We start from the raw sequence: 22,025 nt of genomic DNA on the forward strand, positions 1-22,025 counted from the left end.
AATATGTTTTTATTGACTTTATAAAGAGAGGAAGGATATACAAGAAAGAGTGTCTTCCTTTATCTGGTTTAAAATTCCCATTTTTACTTCAACTTACTGTTGGTGGTAAGGACTGTAAATGTGTGACAAGGAGACCTTCCTGAAAGTTGTAAACAGGCAAGTTATTTAAAAGAGCAAGGTAGTGACTTTTAAGACTTAGAGACTTTTTTTAATAACAGCAAACCAATGTTCTTATTCTACTAGATGCTAGTTTACCAGTTTTCTCTTACCATGCACTATTGGGACATAATTATACCAAAAAAGTACTGCTGCTTATCTAAAATTTAACTTAACTGAATATCCTGTATTTCATCTAATTGTGAAAGGTTTAAATCTGGGAGAAATACTGTCATCAATTCAAGGAAAACCCAGAATCAGGACCCCCTCTAATTTTTATGATAATTTTTCAAATGTATATCAGTCATTTATTCATTTATTAATGTGTTATTACTATGACTACTGATTACTCGGTGACATTCATTCAACACTTCAGTATATGCCAAGTACCATTCTAAGCCCAGTACAGGTATTATCTCAGTTAATCCTCACAATAATTACTGTGCCAGTTTTACATTTGAAAAAAAAAAAATGGAGGCATGAAGATTAGAAACTTTCCCGCCATCTCAAAATTAGTGGTAGAATCAGGGCTTAAACTTGGACAGTCTCAGGCTGCACAGCTCATATTCTTAACGGCTGCACTCGATTGCCTTTAACAGCCATTTGTTAGAAATCTGTTATTCTGGCAGAATCGCAGAATACAAAGTCAGGGTCGTGGCTCTCAAGGAACTTACACTTTTACTTATAGTGCAAATCACAACGTGAAAAATACTCGGAATGGGCCAAAAGTTGCTGTATGGGAGTTAGAGAAAGCGGATAATTTCTGCTTAGAGAAGGAACAGCTAACAAAGGACTCACAATAGATTTGGAATTCTGAACAGAACTAAGTAGACCGTAGATCAGAACCCTGTTTTGTTCCTTTAATCTAAAAGATTAAAAGATGATCTCATATATATCTTACTACTCTATCATGCATCTCATAGTCTTGGCATTTAACTGTTCAGAAATGGACATTATTGGATTCCTTTCTCATTAACCCGAGGAATCTATCTACTAAGCCTAAATGGAAAAAAAAAAAAATGGCATTAGTCAGGCTCTTCTGTATGGCCTTGGAGTTGTTCTTTGACTTTTGCCTTCCTCGATGGTGGTTACATAATGCACCTAACTCCAACCACAGTTTCTTCTAGATCTCTTCAGTTCCTAGTGATAGTCTTTTGAAAATTTTGACAAGGAGCTTCTCTACTTCTAGCTTACCTTCCTCCTGAATAATGGGTATGAGGATTAAGTGGCACTGTGCCCGGAGCCAGCCCCATAGGCAGAGCCATTGTTCAGTCCCTCCGCTCTGCCAGCCTGCCTGTGGAGAATGCTCTCAGAAGGGCGGGTGTGAGCTGGAATTTTCAGGCCCAGCCTTTTTTGAACACTCTCCAAGAAACTGTGCTTCCCTGTCTCTTCTGTGTATTTTCAATCACCAGCTCAGAGCTTCTCTTTGCTTCCCTTATAAAATTAAACATCTAGGGTTTTCTGATTTTCTTTTCTTTTTGACTATTTAGTAGATCCAATTGAAATGTCATCACCACTGGTTTTGCCTATATGTGGATTTAATTTTGAAAAGATAAATGCTTTAGTCATTGCTGTAAGGCCCTAAAATGATTCATTTAAGGGGTTTACCATTAATAAAATTAATAACTTTGGAAAATTCTTAGTGTTCAACTTTAAAAAAAAAATCCTTACCAGAGGACAAACTTTTCTTAATGATGAGAGAGAGAGAGAGAGAGAGAAACATTGATGTGAGAGAGAAACAGTGATTGTTCTCGTACATGCCCCAACCAGGGATTGGACCCTCAATATGGGTATGTACCCTGGCTGGAATGGGACCTGCAAACTTTTGGTGTGTGGGATGATGTTCTAGCCAAATGGGCTACCTGGCCAGGGCAGAGCTGAACTTTTAAAGTCTAGATTTAAATATTCCTTAAAGTTATTATTTTAAGAACAGTGGTTGGCAAAGATGAAATAAGAAAGAGCATCTGAGTTTTTATTCTTCATTTACTTACTTTCAATCACATGTACAGGACTTCAGGTACTACTTAACCATCACCACATTAGCAGCCTGAGATAAACTGTAAATGACTGCAGAGTACTTACTGCCTCGTTATCAGTGTGGATTACAAAGAAAAAAATACAGCCCCTGAACATATGATACTATTAAGGTATGATCCTATATATTAAAAGGCTAATATGCAAATAGACCGAATAGTGGAACAACCGAACGGCAGAACAGCCAGTCACTATAATGTGTGCTGACCACGAGAGGGCGTGTGCAGAACATGGCGGGCATTGGCCATGGTGGGATGGTAGAGCAGGTGAGTGGGGGCACCAGACCAAGGTGGGGCACCGATCGCTGTCATCAGGGCAAGCCTCTGGTGGTTACTGAAAATTCTTGCTCCCACGCGCAGCTGTCCTGCCTGGCGCTTGCACCTGCTGCTGGCGCTGGCCCCGCTTGCACCCACTGCTGGGTTGGAACCACTGCTTGCACCCACTGCCAGTACCCAGTGCCAGTCCCGCTCACTAGGTGCTATCAGCAGGTGCGAGTGGTGGCTGCCGGCCCTGATTGCCCCTGTGGGCTTCTCCACCTCCCCCTGCTCCTGAGGGGCGATCTGGGCAACTGCTCACACCCACTGCTAGCGCCTGCCCTGCACAGTCAGCAGATGTGAGTGGAGCTGGCGCCATCAGTGCATAAGAGCAGCGGCAGCAGAAGCAAGGCTGCTGGCAGACAGGCTCGGGGCCATGGTGGGAGGCTGCCAGGCGGGGGCATGGAGGATGGGTCAAGACCCACCTCTGTGCCCACCACAGCCTCACGGTCCATAGTTCCTTTCAAGGTGCACGAATTCGTGCACTGGACCCCTAGTGTTATATAAACTTATCAGTTTAAAAAAGGGAAATGGCATTGGGGGACCCCTTCCTCCACTCCCCACTCCCCCAGGTAGAAGGCGAGGGGCTTCCCTGGCATTTAAATGGCATGCAGAATGCCCAGAGCACATGTTGTCCCTGTGCAGTTTATCTCTATTCTGGTCCAAATAGAGCAGAGACCTTTAGCATTTATTGTTGGCTAGTCTCTGGAGACTTTGATAGAATTTGTTGGCTAAATGATTTTGTTTTGTTGATTTCTTTGTTACTAGAGATAAACAGATGCAGTAAGTTCTCACTTGACCCTACAGCAAAATGACATCTAATGACACCAATTTTATAGGCTAATTGTTACAAGCAAGAGTTATTTTCCTACAATATCTCATAAACATTGTAATGAAACATTGTTGAACGCTAGTGGAGGACCTGCTGTACCGGGATGTGAAAACAGTATTTTGATCATTGGTTCAGCAGGACATCTGGCTAGAAATGAACAGTGCATTTCTGAAAATGGATCCCATTATCCATAAAGAATTCACTTAGCTTTTTTACTGAATTTCCGGAAGAATTCTACCCTTTTAATCTCCACAACAGTCATTCGAACCCTTCATGAACTTCAACAGAGTTAGCTGAGATGATGAGCAACCTTTGCCTAACTGGATTTTTATCTGGACACTTTTTAGTTTCATTAAAAGGGCCACGATTAAGTGGGAAAAGAGGACTTGAGGGGAAGGGATTGTCATATTAGGCTCAGTGAAAGGTTCAGATTTAATTTCTTACACTTGTAGACCTCATTTGAAAATTAAGAGCATATTAAGGCCCAAATAAAGCCATGTTATTTTTTAAGATTCCATCCTCAAAAAGCCCAACTTGGGAGAGAGGTAAACATACTTTCTCACAGTGTGTGTAACAGGCAGTTTCGTTACTGTATCTGTGTACACTCTCGCCTGAATTAGTTCCCAGAGCATCTGTTGCTGGTATCAGAAACATTCTTTAGTCACAGCTCTCTTTCCTGAGAAAATCCATTTTAGCAGGTCAGCCTGCTCTGTGATTCTAGAATTGGAAGTGTGAGCACAGGGAGGAATGTTGAATCTGGCCTGTGCTAACTCAGAGTCAGAGGGTTACATTCATTATATCAAGAGATATAGGAGTTGAGGATTTACAATGTGAAGAAATGACTCTGTGTTCCAAGTTATTAAAAATAAGTGTGTGTGCACACATATGCATGCATGCACCAATAACCTGTCCAACATTAGAAAGTGGTACACCTTTCTTAAAACGATGGACGACATCCAGACAGTGTAGCTCAGTGGATTGAGCACCATCCCATGCACCAAGAGGTCGCCAGTTCAATTCCCAGTCAGGGCACATGCCCAGGTTGTAGACTCTATCCACAGTAGAGAGTGTGCAGGAGGCAGCCGATCAGTGTTTCTCATCAGTGTTTCTCTCTTCCCCTGTCCCTTTCACTCCAGAAATCAATAAAAACATATTTTAAAAAAATGATGGACAAGGTCTCCAAGTGGTGTTAGCTAGGTTTCTCTGATATTCCCGACACACAGGCTTTATCTGAGGGTCACTGCATCTGCCCTTCATTGCTAAGAGTCCTCCTTCCCCCAGGCTTCTGTTCTGGATTTGATGAGGAGCCTGGGCTGACTTACCTGGATGCCTTGGGCACATGGGTCCTGCTCTGTCAGGCCCTGTGGTTTGGGCTGTAGATACTCCTCTCGAGGGACCGGTGGCACTGTGTGCAGGCCTGTCTGGGGGAAGCCTTTCTATGCCTGAGGCTGTGGGTGAGAGGGCGCTCTCCTGGATGATACATCTGCTCACCACTCCACACACACTCAAGAGGAACAACTGCTTTGCCCACCTGGTGCTAACAACATTGAATTCTTCCCCTTGTCCCTTAAAAAACTTGTGACATAGCACAGACAAATACATAAAACATGTACAGCTTATAGAGATACATTATAAAGCAAATCTGGTGAGGATTGACAACAGCAAAAAAGTGCCTGAGTCATATATCTAGGTTCAGATCCTGACGCTGTTGTGTAGGGATATGTGATTTGAGTTTAATTGTGACTTTGTTCTTTCAACCACTTGAGCTCTTCTCATCTGTAAAATAAAGATCATAAATATCTGCTTACATGGGAATGAAATGAACTTTTTGTGTAAGATATCTCAAAGCGCAAGCAGTTTGTGGAGGTAAGGAGGGGCGCGTTTTAGTATAAGTGCAATGAATACAGATACAATTGTTATAAATTTCAGCCCTCATTCCCAAATGGCTGTCAGGATTTAGCTGGTGCTTTCTCTCCCACTCATTATCCTCCAGAGGCACGCTGTGAGGAGGAGGGAGAGAAGAACAAGGGGCCATCACCAGGTGATAGTGACAGCCACCGGCAGTTAACACTGGGGTCATTTCGGCCACATGAGCAAGGAGCCTTTCTCCCCACTCCCCACCAGCCCCTGGAATGCGAGCGCTGGAAGAGGGCTCGCAGGGTCTCTGAGTAATAAATCCCCTGTTCCTTTTGTAGGTGAGCAAACCAAGGCCATAGAAGCTGCAGGGTTCGTTTACAGATACTGTGCCGTTTACAGATGACCCTGTGAGGATTCAATCAGTTTTCTAGCCTCAGCTCATGCTGGCCCCTTGTGATGTCAGACCCCTAGGGCCCATCCCTTGGATGCCTCTTCAGCTGCTCTCAGCTTTCAGAAGGGTCATAGGGACAGGGCTCACTCTGGGAATCTAAAGGCCCAGGAAGATTTGGTTTCCTTAGCTAGTTAACAGGGAATGCAGAATAGCTCACGGATGCCGAAAGGTGGTGGCTTCACAGTTGCTTAATGCATTCCCACTTTCATTAAAACTCAGATAAGTTTAAGAGAAATAAAGAAAGGAAGCTTCATCATAAGACATCCTGTCCGGCATTAATATCTTTAACCATGCTTCAGCTTAATGGCATTTAGTGCTTATCTTTAGAGTTATGATAGATCATTGGTAATTGATTGAGCCAGTGGCTTTTTTTTTTTTTTAATCCATTCAACCAAAGGACTTGTATGCATGCATATAAGCCTAACCAATGGACACAGATAACAGGGGGTGAGTGCATGAGTGGGGGGAAATGGGGAAATAAGGACACATATGTAACACCTTAATCAATAAAGAAATTAAAAAAACAAAACAAAACAACAACAAGGGGTGGGCAAAACTAGCCTTATAGTTGTTTGTATGAGAATACATGCAGGTTAGATTATTACAACAGCTTTATTAACTGTGTTTTGCATACTCAACTGTCAACCTACTTTTGCTCACCCCGTATGTGCGTTTAAAATATTTTTTTTAAAAAGCTACTGGTTATAGAAGGGGCAAATAAAAGAAAAATAAGGGTTTGGAAATAGTAAATACACCAATGACTTAGTTCTTATAGTGGAGTTTACTCTTTGCCTAGTTCTATGGTTGGCAAACTGAGGCCCGTGAGCCACATGCGGCTCTTTGGCCCCTTGAGTGTGTCTCTTCCACAAAATACTATGGCCTGGGCGATTCTATTTTGAAGAAGTGGAGTTAGAAGAAGTTTAAGTTTAAAAAAATTTGTCTCTCAAAAGAAAATTCAGTCGTTGTACTTTTGATATTTGGCTCTGTTGACTAATGAGTTTGCCGACCACTGGCCTAGTTCATTACTTACATTCTTTCTGAAGAAATCCGTTAGTAAAATTGGATTGTAAAAGATGAAGGTGAAATATCACTGGTTAACACCCCTTTAAATGTTTTGTAAGTAAGAAACATTACTTAAGTTCATTCATACAGAATTGTAAGGTATTTTCTAGTTTAAAGGAAGATAGGCCTAAAACAGGGAGTATAGGGGTGGGGGTGTGTTATGCTGGAAAAGCCACTGAATGCAGTACAGTGTCTCATCTTTCTAACTCAGCAGCACTGACACCTGTTCTGCTGTTATGATCTCCTCCAGAAGATGAGACAGGAGGCCAGAACGCTGATTCCAGGGCTGCCAGGAGCCCGTGGGATGCTGGGAAATCATATCCGGTTTTTATCCTCGGCCTCCTCTTCTGCAAAACAAGTTATGATCTCCAAATTTCTGCCGAAGCTCTAAAATTCTGGTGGGCCTCTCGGTACTTAACTGCTATGCGTGAAGTTTATTCAACACCAAAATATAATTGAGTGCTGAGCCCACGTCCTGATAAATTGGGTTGGCTAAAACCTGAGTTTGTGTTGACATAAAGATTTTCTCAGTGGCTCCTACAATGACGGCAGGGGGCTGGATATTGTAGATGAGTCAAAGATGAATGATGTTACTGCTTCCTGTCGAAGCTTAAAGCTAGCCAGGGAGATCAGATAGATGTATGAGTCACTCACGTACAAGGTTGCTAGTGGCATCACGGAGTCTCACCCTTGTCCCGAGTGTTGTCAGTAACACGTAAATCTGATTATACTTCTCCTTGGTTAAATTCTTCACTGGCTCCTCATCACTGACAGGATAAAACCCAACTTCCTCAGCAGCTGACAGCCTTTCTGACCTGGCCCGTTAGTCTGACTTCACCTGACAAATCACCCTTTCTCTCTCACCCTCCTATCCCCCTATCCTCATGCACCTCTTCTCCCTCCACCCAAGTTCTTTACCTCATGCCTTCACACGTAAAGATAAGGTCCAATTGGAATGCTAGCTTGTCTTATCTGCGCTTTCTCTTCACAGTGTGCTCCAGTCCATTCCTTTTCCCTCTGACCCACAACCTCTCACACCTGTCCAACTCCCCTTCCTCCTCAGAGAACCTGGGGAACCCTTGTTCCCACAGAGCTTTCCTGGGCTTCTGAGGGCAGACCCTGGATGGATGCCGTCCACGCTTTTCCACACATTCCCACGGGGCCTGACACCCCTCCTCTAAACTAAGCTACAGAATTGTATGTACAGGTTTCTCTCTCCGTCTGAGAGCAAGATCCTTGGGAGCAGGGCCTTTGCTTGCCAATTGTGTGGCCCCAGCACTCAGCCCGGTGCGTGCTTCTTTCTATAAATGCTGTTGGGTTTGTGCAGCTTCTGGGGAGGTCATCTAGATAGAACTTCGGAGAGAAGAGAGCCAAAGCCACAACAACTGGTGAAAATGTGGGAGTGAGATTAGGGCTGGAGGGGGGTGGGAGGGGTGAGGCAGTTTGAGCCTGGCTATTTTAGGGGTTGGGAAGAAGTTGGTAAAAGTAGTTGGGGAAGAAGAGAGGAGATCAGGATTGGGCAGTCGTCATGGAGTTCACAGATGGGGAGAGGGTCTGAAAAGAGGCTACTGTACTCATTACAAGGCCATTGGTGCCTTTCAAGAGAGCGGTTTCAAAGAGGTCTTTGGATTAAAGAAGCCAGGTTTCATGAGGTAAGGATTATTTTTACAGGCAGAAAAAGAACGCAAATAACTTTTAAGAAATAAAGTAAAAGCTCTTAAAGCAAAGAGGAAAGGGGTAGTATTTTGAGGTGGCGGGGTAGAGGTATATTATTGCTTGAGTTAAGAACCAGAGCCAATTAGAACACTGTTGTAGTTCACAGGCGCCAGCGGGAGGGGAGATTGCAGATAGGAAGAGCGAATGGGAGGATGTGCCCTGAGGAGGTGGTAGGCTGTGAGCTCAGAGGCAGGCAGAGGTCCGGTTTCACCCTCTGTATCCTCAACAGAATTGGAGAAAGCGCTTCTTGAGATGCAGCAAAAGAATGTGGAGATGTGCATAAGGTTGTGTTGGAGGCTTGATGGAAACTATATGCTGGTTCTTCGATGAGAAAGACGGGGCTTTCATTTGGCTCTCTCTCGTTCAGTGCTTGTGAATCTGATCAGGTTGGCTTTTCAAAGACAAATGGTAATGCTGTCAAAATACTTTAAGAAATAGAGAAATATAGGTATTTCTTTTGGAACTTATATCCTCAGGAAAAGTGGCCCAATCAGATGAAACAATGGATGAAGTTCTCTGTTGAGAAAAGAGAAGAGCAAAGACAAAAATAAGGGATTGATGGGTTGGAAATGCCATACCAAAGGGGCAGTTGAACTTCTCCTTTGGGTCTGATGGCTCACCACATTTTTGGTAATACTGACGACTCTGAGCATAGTAGCCCCGAAAGAGGAGTTAGTAACCCGTGAGAGGAAGTCAGGTGCAAGAGCAAAACAAAGGAAAGGTGAACACTCATTGCTTTTACAGGGGTAAAGAGACATGTCCCTTTTTTTTTTTTTTTTTTTTTTTAAATGCTAAGCAACACACAAAAGACAGAATAGCAAAGATAGTCATTTAAAGGATCCAGGTCTTAACAAAGCATTATGGGGTGTTTAAACAAAAGGCTATTGTTTTTGTGTCTGTAGCCAGTCTGCTGTTTCAGCAATTCTATTTTAATTCCTGATAAAGTGAGTAACTTGAGTGGCCTCTATATTTCACCCAGGGCAGCATAAAAATGCTACATTGAAAGTACGGTGGATAAGGTTTGTTATCATTCAGTGAACAACTGAAGTCTCCAGTGTTGGTTTAGAATCTCTGCAGGCTATTTGATATTGAGTAACCTTGGTGATGCTCCACTCCTGCCAGTGATAGGGCTTTTCACTGTAAAGTGAAATGATATCACCTCCCATTTGGCCGTGCTCTGATGGTGCTGGGCCAGAACTGGCAGGCCTGTCCGACTCTCACATTCGTCCTGGGCATCAGGCAGCTTTCACTTCAGCTTCAATCAGCTCGAGTGCTTCAAGTCTCCTTAAAATAATTGGTGTACGTGAAGAGAAGAAATGTCAACATTTAGTTTTCTGCAATGGCAAATAACCTTTTAAGAGTCACTCTTTCCATGGTTTGCAATGAAAAATAAAGCTAACAGTTGTATGCAGCCCCCTAAGTTTAATTCTTATTTCTTTACTTTTGGCGACGGTTTGTATTCCTACTCTAATAAGAATTAACGATAGAGGGAGATTATTAATAAAAAACGACTTCTTTCTCTCTCTCTCTCTCTCTCTCTCTCTCTCTCTCTCTCTCTCTCTCTCTCTCTCTCTCTCTCTCTCTCTCTCTCTCTCTCTCTCTCTCTCCTACATAAAATGAGATGGCCTCGCAGTGTTTAGTATCAACATCACTGGTCCCAGGCTGTGAGGGAAAAGGAACTCTTTTCAGTTTGCTAATATATTAGTCAGCACTAATACTTTCATTTCCTGTTTGTTGAGCTGCTAACCCAATGTGTGTTTTCTCTCTCTCTAGTACTCTATCTTCCACATCCTGATCACTTTATTTTGCCAAACACACTATGCAAATTGAATGAGAAGTCATTTGGAATTGTGCTAAAATAACTTAGGCATAGGTATTTGGCAGGCTCCTTAGTATCCGCGCCCCTCTTGGCAAAAAAAACCAAAATCATTTATTACAAAGGTGGCATTCCTTCACTATCTCCTCTTTTCTACCTTATTCCTACCCCAAATCTTTTCTGGGAGGTTTCTCTGTAAAATGAAGCTTTCCTGTGACATCTGTTCTACCCGAACAGAAATCTTTTGGGAGTTGCCCATGATTTTGTTAGTTTTTCAATGTGGATTTGGTCAGTTTCCCTAAAGGTCTACCAAGATTCAATTTCCTGGGATATTACACATTATCTTCCCTATTTCAATCTCTCCCACCTGCTCTTCCCTCATCCTCTTATTTCTTGAACATATATCATTGGGGCCTCTCTCCCATTAAATTCTGTGTTGATGTTGCCCAGTTGTGCTTTATAAACACTGATGGTACAGCTGGTATAATTTGGAGAACCACTGCTCCATAAATTGCTACGTGAACTTCTTTATCCATCAGCTAATTTGTAAGTATCTTGAAAGCGGGATTATATCCCGTAAGCCCCTCTAGCTCAGTGCAAGCTAGGATTCAAACACACAACTATTGACTTTCAGAGTTTGAACTCTTGACTGTTGTCATTCATTGCCTGGGTGTTGTTAGCAGGTTTCTTGAGCAAATTGAGACTCATTATCTTTGGGGAACTTGGGTGATACTTGGCCCTGATTGGCCCTCTCTTTCTTACCCACAGTTAAGCAAGTTATACCCTAGCAGCTGGAATATTGTGTCTTCTATACAACATTAAGAGAGGAGATATTTATTTTCAGAACTTTTAGAGGGACTTGTGCTTAACCATTAAAGCCATACATTTTCTCCTTTTCCTTTTATGTTTTTACTAGAGGCCCACTGCACGAAATTTGTGCACTTGGGGTGTGTGTGGGGGGGGGGGGGGGTCTCTCAGCCTGGATTGCAAGAGGACACAGGCCAGGTCAAGGGATCCCATTGGTGCATGACCGGGGCTAGAAAGGGATGTGGGAAGTTGGCCAGACAGGGACCATGGGAGGGCTCCAGGGTGGGTCTTGCCCCCATTGGCCTGACCCCAGCAGCAAGCTAACCTACTGGTTGGAGCATCTACCCTCTGGTTGTTAGTGCATGTCATAGCAACTGGTCGATTGTCTGCCCCCTGGTGGTCATTGCACATCATAGCGAGCAGTTGAGTGGCCTTAGCATATCAGTAACATATTACATTTTGATTGGTCGAACAGCCGACCAGACACTTAGCATATTAGGCTTTAATTATATAGGATGCTGCTTGGGATGCTAAGTATCATTGATGTAAGAATTGATGAAGAAGTGGTTTTATGGTCTCAGATATGCACTTATTGGAAGATAAATTTGGACTTAATACTCCATATATAGGAATACTCTTATGTCATTGTATGCATTCCTATATAACTACATATAAACTGTTACCCTAAAGGGGAGAAAATAATGAATCATTAATGTAATACTAAAACAAAAGGGCATATTTGTTTAGAATCTATCATTAAAATTGCTTTCAAATTATCTAGGAAAATATCCATTGAAAAGATCTATATGGAATATATAGTGCTTTAAGCTTTCACATAGCTTTACAACTCACTTGATATGCTACAAATTACAGAATGAATGTTTAACCATTTGTAATTATGTTATAATTTATTGATTCTTAAAGACAATTTAAGTATATTGGTGCTCAACTGCTTTAAATAATTTAGGAGAAATACTTATATAATTTTAGAAAATTCAATATGCTTGACTAGCAAAGCAGAATCTTAACTACAGTATCAGTATGGTTTCTTTTTTTCTTCCAGTGTTGCCACACCTAGTAAGTTCATGAACTAGAAGGTAAATCTCTTCTGTTTTAAAATGCAGTTTAGTTTGATTTTTTATTAGAAAGTAAGTTATTTAATATTTGTAAAGCATAGTATTTAAGTGAAATAAGTTTTCCTACGTGCTTACTTGAAAGCTTAAACTTGATCCGTTAGCTGTGTAATAGCCAATACAGCTGTTGAACTAAAATTGCCTTTCTTCTTAACATATATGATTGTAGATTTATGTGCTCTTACTCCTCTGGTCCTGGATAAAGACATACAATAGAACTTGTTTTTTAACTGTTCTTGATAATCTGATGGATAAAGTACTGGGATAGGAGTTTGGAAATCTGGATCTACCAGAAATTTGACACCTGGGCTTATAATTCATAAGACAAATATATCTGTTTCCTGTGGCAGGAAGCTTAGAGCATCATGGAAAGAAACAGTGGCTGGGAAGACCCTATTTCCAAACAAGGTCACATGTACAGATATCGGGGATTAGGACTTCAACATCTCTCTTTGGGGGACACAGTTCAACTCCTAACACATACTTTCAGATCAAGGAGCCTGAATACTGCCCTTGCTCTAGTAGTTATGCTATATTCAATACATTCACCACCCACCTGGCTGATACCCTTCCTATATAAAATGTCTGTAAGTAGGAGGCTTCAGGTTATGTAAAAACAATTAATGACTATACGTTCTGCAGATAAATCAGTTAACATATTTTAGCTCTATTTTGGATTGAGAGCAGTTACAACTAAATATCCAGGCTCTTGACAGTACGAGAATCCCGTATGATGTAAGCATGGTACATCCTTAGGAAAAAACACAGCCTCATGATATTTTGATAAAGATGGAAACAACAGCTTTGTGAAATGGTAGAAATTTAAAGAATTGTGCAGCCAAGCAAATCTTGGACTTGCTTACTGGCTCTTAAAAGTGAGAGAGTTTGAGGTAGTTATGGTTTCGTGGTATATTCTGCCAGCAATGGCTGTGTTTGAGCATCTGCCACATAGAGCGAGCGGTCTGTGCCAGGTTCCGGCTTACCCTCACCTAGTCTCCCCGCGGAGAGCAGCGCGGTGGGTCTGCTGCTGAATGATTCTCACGGCGGCTTCCCAGGCAGGAGGAGTGATGTCCCGGCTTACAGAGGTGGAGCCTGAGTTTCCAGGAGGCGAAAATGTCCCTGAGGTCTCGAGGTATAAGTGGTGCCAGGTCTGTCTGGATTCCAGACATTCAAGGGGCTCCTCCATGCAGTGTCCCCCCTCGGTCAGCCTCCTGAAACACAGAGGGTTACTGTTACATATTTCACATCCAAAGCCTCTCAGCCTCGTTCAGGGGAGGGAAATAAAACATCAAGTACGTGTTGGGAGAATGGTATCGGGAATCAGGAAGAGCTTAGATTCCCTGTTATTCCTCTTTTTGGAAGAGTTATTAGAGTTGTTTTTGGATATTCTCATTTTCTCCCTTGCTTATGAGGTAGGATTGCTCTTACTTGTCCCCTGTGAAGGTATGGCCATGGGGCTTGTTTTGTGTAAAGAAACATTAGCGGAAATAACCCCTGGGTCCTTGGCAGAGGTTCCTAGAGCAGGTGTGAAATGCGGATTGTCCCAGTACAAGTGGGGAGGGGGGGAGGGGAGCCTCCCTCTGCCTGGCCCCTGGCCCCTGCCCGCTCAGCCTGGATGGGGAGATAAGGGGAGTGTGTGCAGCAAAGTATCCTCTGGTTGCATTAAGCCCCTGAAATGTTGGAACTCTGTATCCACTGCATATTCTAGTATATTGTGGCTGATTCAACAAATTAAAGGACATAATACACAAAGTGGAAGTTCACCAGGAGTTTCCAGTAGAGAAAATTATTTGGGAAAATAACTCTTTAAAGCATCTTGCAGGAGACTCTCTTACCATGTCTAAACTTTTAAAACGAAAAGCCTGAAGAGCTGCGTTACGGCATGAACATTTGGAAGCCAGAGAAGTCTTAAATTCCCGGAATGGTTAGATAACTATCTCGTTCTGTGACATTATTTTTGTCCTTCCATATTGAAAACGTTGGTCTCCTAAGAAGTGTTTGTTCATTGTTCTTGCACTAAAGAAAATAGTTTGACAGGTGAGGAAGGAGGAGGAAAGTGGTGGCTGGGAAACCAGAGGACACAGCGAACAGTGACACCTTTATCCAGGCAGCCCCAGAGAACAATAACGGGGTTTTACTCTTAATTTCTGTTGCAGGAGGAGCACACGTTAAAGACAGATCTTCTATTACATTTAGTATCTTGTTTCTCGCTGGAGCCTCAGGCATAACCCGGCATTAAATTCTGCTTTGCCTTGCAGTTACTCCGTTGAGTGTTTGAAAAGTCTTTCTTTATTCATGATGGCTTGCACTTATATCTCACTCTACAGATAACAAACTCTGTTTTTAATGAACAAAGCCATGGTTTTAGAAACTGAGAGCTGTTGCAACCTGACAAGAGAAATTTTCCTACATTTTCCCACTAGAGTTGGGATAAGATAAATGACAGTGGATACCGATGAGTTTACTAGATTTCAGAAAATCTGTAAGACGAATATTGGTGATCTGCCATAAATTCATACTGCCTAGCTTAGTCTTAGACCCAACATCAACTTTCATTTGATATCCTATACTGTTTGTTATATGACTATTTAAACATTTCTGGGACATAAACTTCATTGAGATAAAAGGAGGCATTGTCTCTTAAACTAGGGTCAAACGGTGTCACACCGTTTATTATTAGAAGTACTAATAACTGCGAGACTTTTATGCTTTCAGCATAGGAATAATAATTTTCCAATATTTTGGTCTTTTTAAATATAACATCTGTCAGGTCATTTTTGTCATTTTAATAGTCTTCTTGAGAATATCGTCACCAATAGCAGCATTAGAGATGATCTAGTTCCCGAATCCTTGCTTCCTTGGAGAGAAACCTTCTTCAAACATTACCTGACATGGTATCCAATACGCAATGCAGATTCTTAAAACAATACCATTGTATCATTTCAAACGTACTTATTATAAGGTCAGTTGGTGAGGGGGAAACTACTCTTTTGCACAGAAAGACTTCATTTAAAGGGGCCTTGGCCTTCACTTTATTTTGTTTCGTTTGGCAAGTCTTTGAATTACATGGTAAGTAGCTGCAAGTGGTAATAGTTTTTATGAGTGTGTTTTACAAGGTGCACTCTTAATCCTTAGGAGACTCCAGTTTCGTAGGAACACAGAAAAGTTAATTTAGTAGCACACACTAATGAAATGTAAAACTATTGAGCTTGAGTGTTATGCTTTTTTTTAAATCTAGCTTTAAGGTAGTTGAAGAAAAAATTTACAGAATCCCTAAACTGCATAGAATAACATTTGAAAACTACTAATTGTGTTCTATGTAACAGTATCTCTAGTATAGATTCTGATTGTACTATTTATTTTTATAGAAAAATTGTCAAATATTGTAGAAAATGTGAAAATATCTCTCACGGAAAAGAATTAGGTTAGTATGAGTTAAATACTCATGAAAAAATAAGGTGTGTTCTGGAAGTTTCAGAATTTTTTTTTTAATTTCCATTTTACACAATAGTAATAGTGATTGCCAGCTCAGCCCACAAATTATTTTTCCCATAAGTGACTTAAGTAATAATATTTAGCAATCTTTTGATTACACATGCACTTTTAAGTTAGCTTGGCATTCTATTTGTGTTTTGTTTTTAAATTCTCGTCCAGGGATGTGTTTATTGATTTTAGAGAGAGAAAGGAAGAGGGAGAGAGAAAGAGAGAGAGATCAATTAATTATAGGTGCCCTGACCGGGAATCGAACCCACAACCTTTTGGTGTATGGGACAATGCTCCAACTAACTGAGCCACCCGGCCAGGGCTAGCTGGCATTCCAAAAGATCCTCGTGGCTCTTTCAGTGGGCTTTTTAAAACTCTGATTTGTAGCCCGGGATTGGAAACTTTCCACTCCCACTGTGTGGTAGCTAAAGAGAGTTTTTTTTTATTCCCTGGTTGGAGAATTTTTATCCATGTACGAATGCAACTACTGTCTCCTCTTTGAAGAAGAATCATAGATCCCAGCGTTAGAAAAGAATTCTGAAGATGGCCTACTTTGGTTCTGTGCTTTTACGTACATGGCTTTGTCAAGCTGTGCAAAGAGGAAACTTTTCCAACGGCACACACGTTTGGCACTCCTTTAGCAAGCTGGATATTTAAAGGAACCCCGTGGCAAATGCTGTTGCAAGGCAAATGCTCCTCTAAGGTGGCATCTGAGTAATGGGAAAGCTCCTGGGGCTTTATTATTATTATTTTAAAATATATTTTTGTTGATTTCAGAGAGGAAAGGAGAAGAGTGAGATAGAAACATTAATGATGAGAATCATTGATCAGCTGGCTCCTACACGCCCCCTACAGGAGGTCAGTTTGATTCCTGGTCAGGGCACAGGCCGGGGTTGTAGGGATTGAGCCTCCTGTCCCATAGGTGACACTCAACCTCTGAGCCACGCCCACCTAGCAGCTCCTGGGGTTTTAAAAAGGGCACTCGGTGGTGCCAGGCATTCCTCTGTGGACAGGCAGGCATCTCAGACTGCCACCAGCTTCATATTAAATTCGGCACAATGACTATAGGCTGGTTGGCACCAAAGTTAAAACGAGAACTATAAACGAGAGCATTATCACCAATGATTTCTCATGCCACTTCCAGCTGACGAGTCTAGGAAACAAGCCCAGCTTGCTCGTGGGTTTCGACGTGGAATTACATAAGCAGTTGTTGTGTATCAGAAATTGATCCGGAGGATTGCTGTGAGATCTGAAGGTGGTCCCTACAAAATATAGGAACATGGCCTGGAATGTGTAGTAGTAGTTGCAGTACTAATTCTTAGTCATTTTTATCATTTCATTCTTAATGTTGTTATTATTGTATTTTGAAGTCTTATTATGCCCATTAAAGTGTTACCAGAAACGGTAAATAAAGCGGAGTAAAGAAACCTTGGTTCTTAATGCCCTTTCTCCCTCCCACCCTGTGCCCCCTGCAGAATGTGATAAGCTGCGACGAGATGGCTACCGGAGTTCTCAGTACTACTCCCAGGGACCCACCTTCGCCAGCTCCGGTCCACCCAGCGATGAGTATCAAGATGAGGATGATGAAACGGATCAGAAGGTGAGGCTCCCAAATTCAACATGGGATCCCAGAACAGAAAAGGATATAAGGGGGGAAACTGGTGAAATTAGAGCAAAGTGTGTTGTTGTTTAAGTGTGCCATGGTTTTGCAGCACATCAACAATAAGGGACTCTGGGTAAGAATACACAAGGAATTCTCAGTACTATCTTTGTAAGTTTTCTCGAAGGCTAAAATTAGTCTGGGGGCGGGGTAGGGGGGAGTTCCTGATCCAAACAAGTTATTAAAGAAGCATAATCAATATATTTGTGCATTTTGAATAAATGCATTTCTTTTGGTTAAAGAAATAAAGTATCTTATTTCTGTTGTTTTGCTTTGTTCATGTGACCAAGAACCTAGTGAGATTACAAAGAAGAACTCTAAGGATAGCAGCAAAAAGCCATTGTTTCACAAGTGGGCAGTGCTTTTACTTAATATTACAGCGCGGGGCAATTTGCTTTCGTGATGCTGTTTGATATCTGCATTCCTTTTTCCCACACCATCTTTTGTGATATGTGCAAACTACTTAAGACAAATATATTTCTCAGTACTAAATGCACATGGAAGAATAAAAATGTATGGAGATTTTAACTTACATGGTTTTATTTTTCATTTTATTAAGGAATGTTGACTGACACTAATTACCTAATAAGGTTTGATGAACAGGGTTTGCCTTAGAAACCATTTTAAATTAACCTAAGAAATTTCAGTGGAATTTAGGTCAATACATCAAAGTCTTACTGTTTGGAGAACAGTATTCAGAAGTTATTATCCTCTCTCAAATAAGTAACATCAGAGCAAAAAAGTTGTTAACAGTTGTTCAAAAATAGAAAATTAATATATTAAATTTTTGGTTTTCTAATGAAGATTGGACCCAGATTTTTATTACAGAACTAGAGGCCCCGTGCATGAATTCATGCACCAGTGGGGTCCCTAGGCCTGCAGGTGCAGGGCAGGCTGAAACCCTCTCTCCGATATCTCCTGAGGGGTCCCAGATTGTGAGAGGGCACAGGCCAGGCCATCTGATCCCACCGGTGCACGATCAGGGCCGGGGTGGGACACAGGAAATTGGCCAGACCGGGAGGGACTGTGGGAGGGCTCCAGAGTATGCCTGGCCCGTCTCACTCAGTCCCAATCAGCCGGACCCAAGCAGCAAGCTAACCTACCAGTAGGAGCATCTTCCCCCTAGTTGTCAGTACATGTCATAATGAACTGTTGAGTGGCTTTAGCATATCATTAGCATATTACACTTTGATTGGTTGAATGGCTGACTGATTGACTGGACACTTAGCATTTTAGGTAGGCAGTGGGGATGGAGATAAAAGGTGAAGAGACCAGTAGACTGTCTTAGAAGGGACACATGAGTTAAAGATTTAGGCAACAGGTGCTCTGACATCAAAAGCAGTTGGGACTGGGACTCAGTGAACATATATTCAAATGATAGAAAAAAAGCATTACTTGCATTCAACAAATACTAAGCATTTGTTATATGTTTAAGACAGAAGCCCTATCCTAAAAGGAGAGTTGCTAATAAGGTCAAGGTTAAGAACATATAAATTAGAACAGAGAACCTAGAAGACATCTGTTCAGATTATTTATTCTAGATAATTATTTTAGAATAATAAATGCAAAGCATTTGCCAAGTAAACGTCAAGTTTATGGTATGAAGAAAGATATTTGGCAAATGATAACCATATATATCTTTCAAAGTGGTGACATAGTGTGGCGAGAAAAAAATTGTTTGAAGTATTTCCAACTATGTATGTCTGTACATCATCTAAATATTAAACATGCTGCATGAAAAATGCTGTCTGCAGAGAGATGTAGGAATCCACAAATTCACCCACAGAATCAGAAAGTAAATCATTACTTTAGTGTTGTTTTGGTCTTCACATTTCTGTTTTGTTCTTTCAGCTTTCATTGTGTGCCCGGTACTACCAAAGAGGTTATTCAGGTATTTGGAGGAAGTTCAGCTATAGATGCTAAAATACATCCTGTGAGTCGATAGGGCATTTCTCCAACTGCCATGTCGGAGGTTATATTTGATGATATGTTCACTGAGTCCCAGACACGTTCATAGAGGCCCCATTGTCTCAGCAGAAAGCATGTCAGTCATGAGTTACTCAATCTCTTGTGTAAAATCCACCCCCAAACAGATAAGTGAAGCTGGGATTATGGCAATAAACAGCTGGCTTTAATAGTATTGATAGAAACTGAAGTTTTCTTTCCTATTTCCTGTTATTCATTGAACTGGCATCTCAAGTTCTGTTTTAGTCTTCCTTGATCAGAGATATTTGAATCAAAGGAGGACTTTGAAGAATACAGAGGATAGCGGCCTTGCTCTCTAACTGCAGATGTCGGAGGCTTACCTAACATGATGCTTGAGAGCGCTGGTCTGGGCCAGCTTTCCCACCTGTCCGCGGCGGCGGCCTTGGCTAAATTGCTTGTGAGCTTCAGTTTCCTCAACTGTAAAGAGTATAAACCACATGTTCTGGTTTGCTCAGGACAACCCTGGTTTACAGCTGCTGTCCTCTGTAATTATTAATAGCACCGCCTTCACGCTCAAAGGCAGTCAATAAAAGAATAGATCAACCAAAAGATTTGTATGCATGCATATAAGCCTGACCAGACACAGACACCAGTGGGGTGAGGGCATGAGTGGGGGTGGTGGTGGTGGTGGAAGCAATGGGGAGATGACAAAAAAATGGATAACTAAATGTGATATTGGAATGCAGTATGTATCCAAGTAAAACCAGTGAATTGCAAGCTCACACACAATATGCATGTGTCTTAGAAACATAATAGCAAGTAAATAAGTAACAGTGCAAAGAGCACGATACCATTTTTATAAAAGTCCAAATACAATAAATATAAACATGTAATTTAGGCATATTCATACACTCTTGTTAAAAAAAAAAAAAAAAAAACAAAAAAAAAAACGGAAGGGAATGATGGGAATGATTAACACACAATTCAGGAGAGTGGTTACTTCTGGGGAAGCAGGGAGGAGCATGGAGGTGGATGCAATTACTGGTAATATTGTGAGCATGGGTTGGATAGCAAGTTCTTAAATATTCATTATGTTGTACTGTAGACTTTGGATCTATGATTTACTCTAATCAAAAGATTATTAAGATAAGAAGTTACTATGTCAGTTAAAATGTATACTCTATCTATTTTCATTATTTTGAGGAAAAGATCACTTAATATGGGATAGTTTAAATCCAAACTATTTTAATTCAGTACATGGTAAGAAAGTTTCTAGAGTCCTTGACAGGCCTAGGTTTTGTGATAAAGGGACTAATATGCTGAATAAGAGAGAAGGAACAATTAGTTACTTAACAATGTGGGTATGAAAACCACCTCCCAGCCAAATCACGGAGTTGCCGGGAAGAACATGAACTGTGCTTTTGTGTGGATCCATGTCCACTGCCCCTGACTTCTGTGTTGTTGTTGTTGTTGTTGTTGTGTCCAGGCTGGGGAAGGAATAGGAGAGAACAAAGTCAGTCAGGATCTCGTGGGTCTGAGTAGAAGCAGCATATAGCCAAGAAAGACTGAAATAGTTTTGACACTTTATAAAACTATCTAGAATCTTCAAAACCAAAAATCAACCCAAAAGAGATACAGTTTTGAGAGTAAAATCACCAAAGACTAAAAGGACTAGAATGTATGTTGGTGTTCTCTTAAACAGGACTCTGTGTTTCATCAGTTCAGTGTCTATTCTTATGTAATAGTTACTAAGTGAATACTAAATTTAGCTATTTATAATTATATTTTCCAATTTTTAAAAGCAGAGCAGATTTTTTTAATTTATTTTTTAATAAGCCTGGGATAATCTGTGTTTCACAGTTAAGCCTACTTTTCGGTAACTTGGCCATTTGCCAAAGAGACTGTACTTCAGGCCCCACTGTCCGTCTGGTGGGAGGCTGCCTGGTTTCCACACAGGACTTTGTGTGGGCTCTGAAATGCAGGTGTGCGAGCACCCAGAATCTACACAACCACCACTGGTGAGAGGTGGTCTCCCTGTTTGAATTAAGTAATGTGACATGAGGAATTGTGGTTTCTAAGTTTTATTGTTGACTCTACATTCCTTCCAGGACCAGATTATCGATGAACATTATTTTATTGATGAACATTATTGACCAGTTAACAGCTTTAAAAACTGCGTTTAAATTCTGAAAGCAAGGCAACTTCAAATTCAGTGTTTAAAAAAGTAATTCACCCACTTTTGAACTTTCCAAAAGTAATTTTAGGCCCCTTTCTTCTTCTTCTTCTTCTTCTTTTTTTTTTTTTTTAATATATTTTATTGATTTTTCACAGAGAGGAAGGGAGAGGGATAGAGAGCTAGAAACATCGATGAGAGAGAAACATTGATCAGCAGCCTCTTGCACACCCCCCACTGGGGATGTGCCTGCAACTAAGGTACGTGCCCTTGACCGGAATCGAACCTGGGACCTTTCAGTCCGCAAGCCGACGCTCTATCCACTGAGCCAAACCAGTTTTGGCTAGGCCACTTTCTTATTGACAAAGTGGGGCTAATGCTGTGAAAATTGAATGAGGTACCAATTCCTTTAAAGCCTGTAACCCAAGGAAAGCCATCTAAAACTCAGTTACTACATGTTGGTCCCTTTTTAATTTTTATTTAAAAAAAAAAAAAGATTTTTATTGATTTCAGAGAGGAAGGGAGAAGGAGAGAGAGAGAGATAAAAACATCAATGATGAGAAAGAATCTTTGATCAGCTGCCTCCTGTTTGCCTCCTACTGGAG

The 22,025-nt window shown here is 41.3% G+C and overlaps 1 protein-coding gene across 5 annotated transcripts in view; it reads left to right on the top strand.

Moving 5' to 3' along the window:
- Positions 1-22,025, top strand: part of NHSL1 (NHS like 1) — a 192,229-nt gene that overhangs the window by 145,487 nt on the left and 24,717 nt on the right. For all 5 annotated transcript variants that reach the window (XM_084890650.1, XM_084890652.1, XM_084890651.1 and 2 more), the window contains one exon: positions 17,137-17,261. In XM_084890650.1, the coding sequence (XP_084746776.1) occupies positions 17,137-17,261 (125 nt within the window). The remainder of the gene's footprint in view (positions 1-17,136; positions 17,262-22,025) is intronic.

This window comes from Pipistrellus hanaki (genome assembly GCF_964339955.1).
Source record: "Pipistrellus hanaki genome assembly, chromosome: 7".
Taxonomy (NCBI): Eukaryota; Metazoa; Chordata; class Mammalia; order Chiroptera; family Vespertilionidae; genus Pipistrellus; species Pipistrellus hanaki.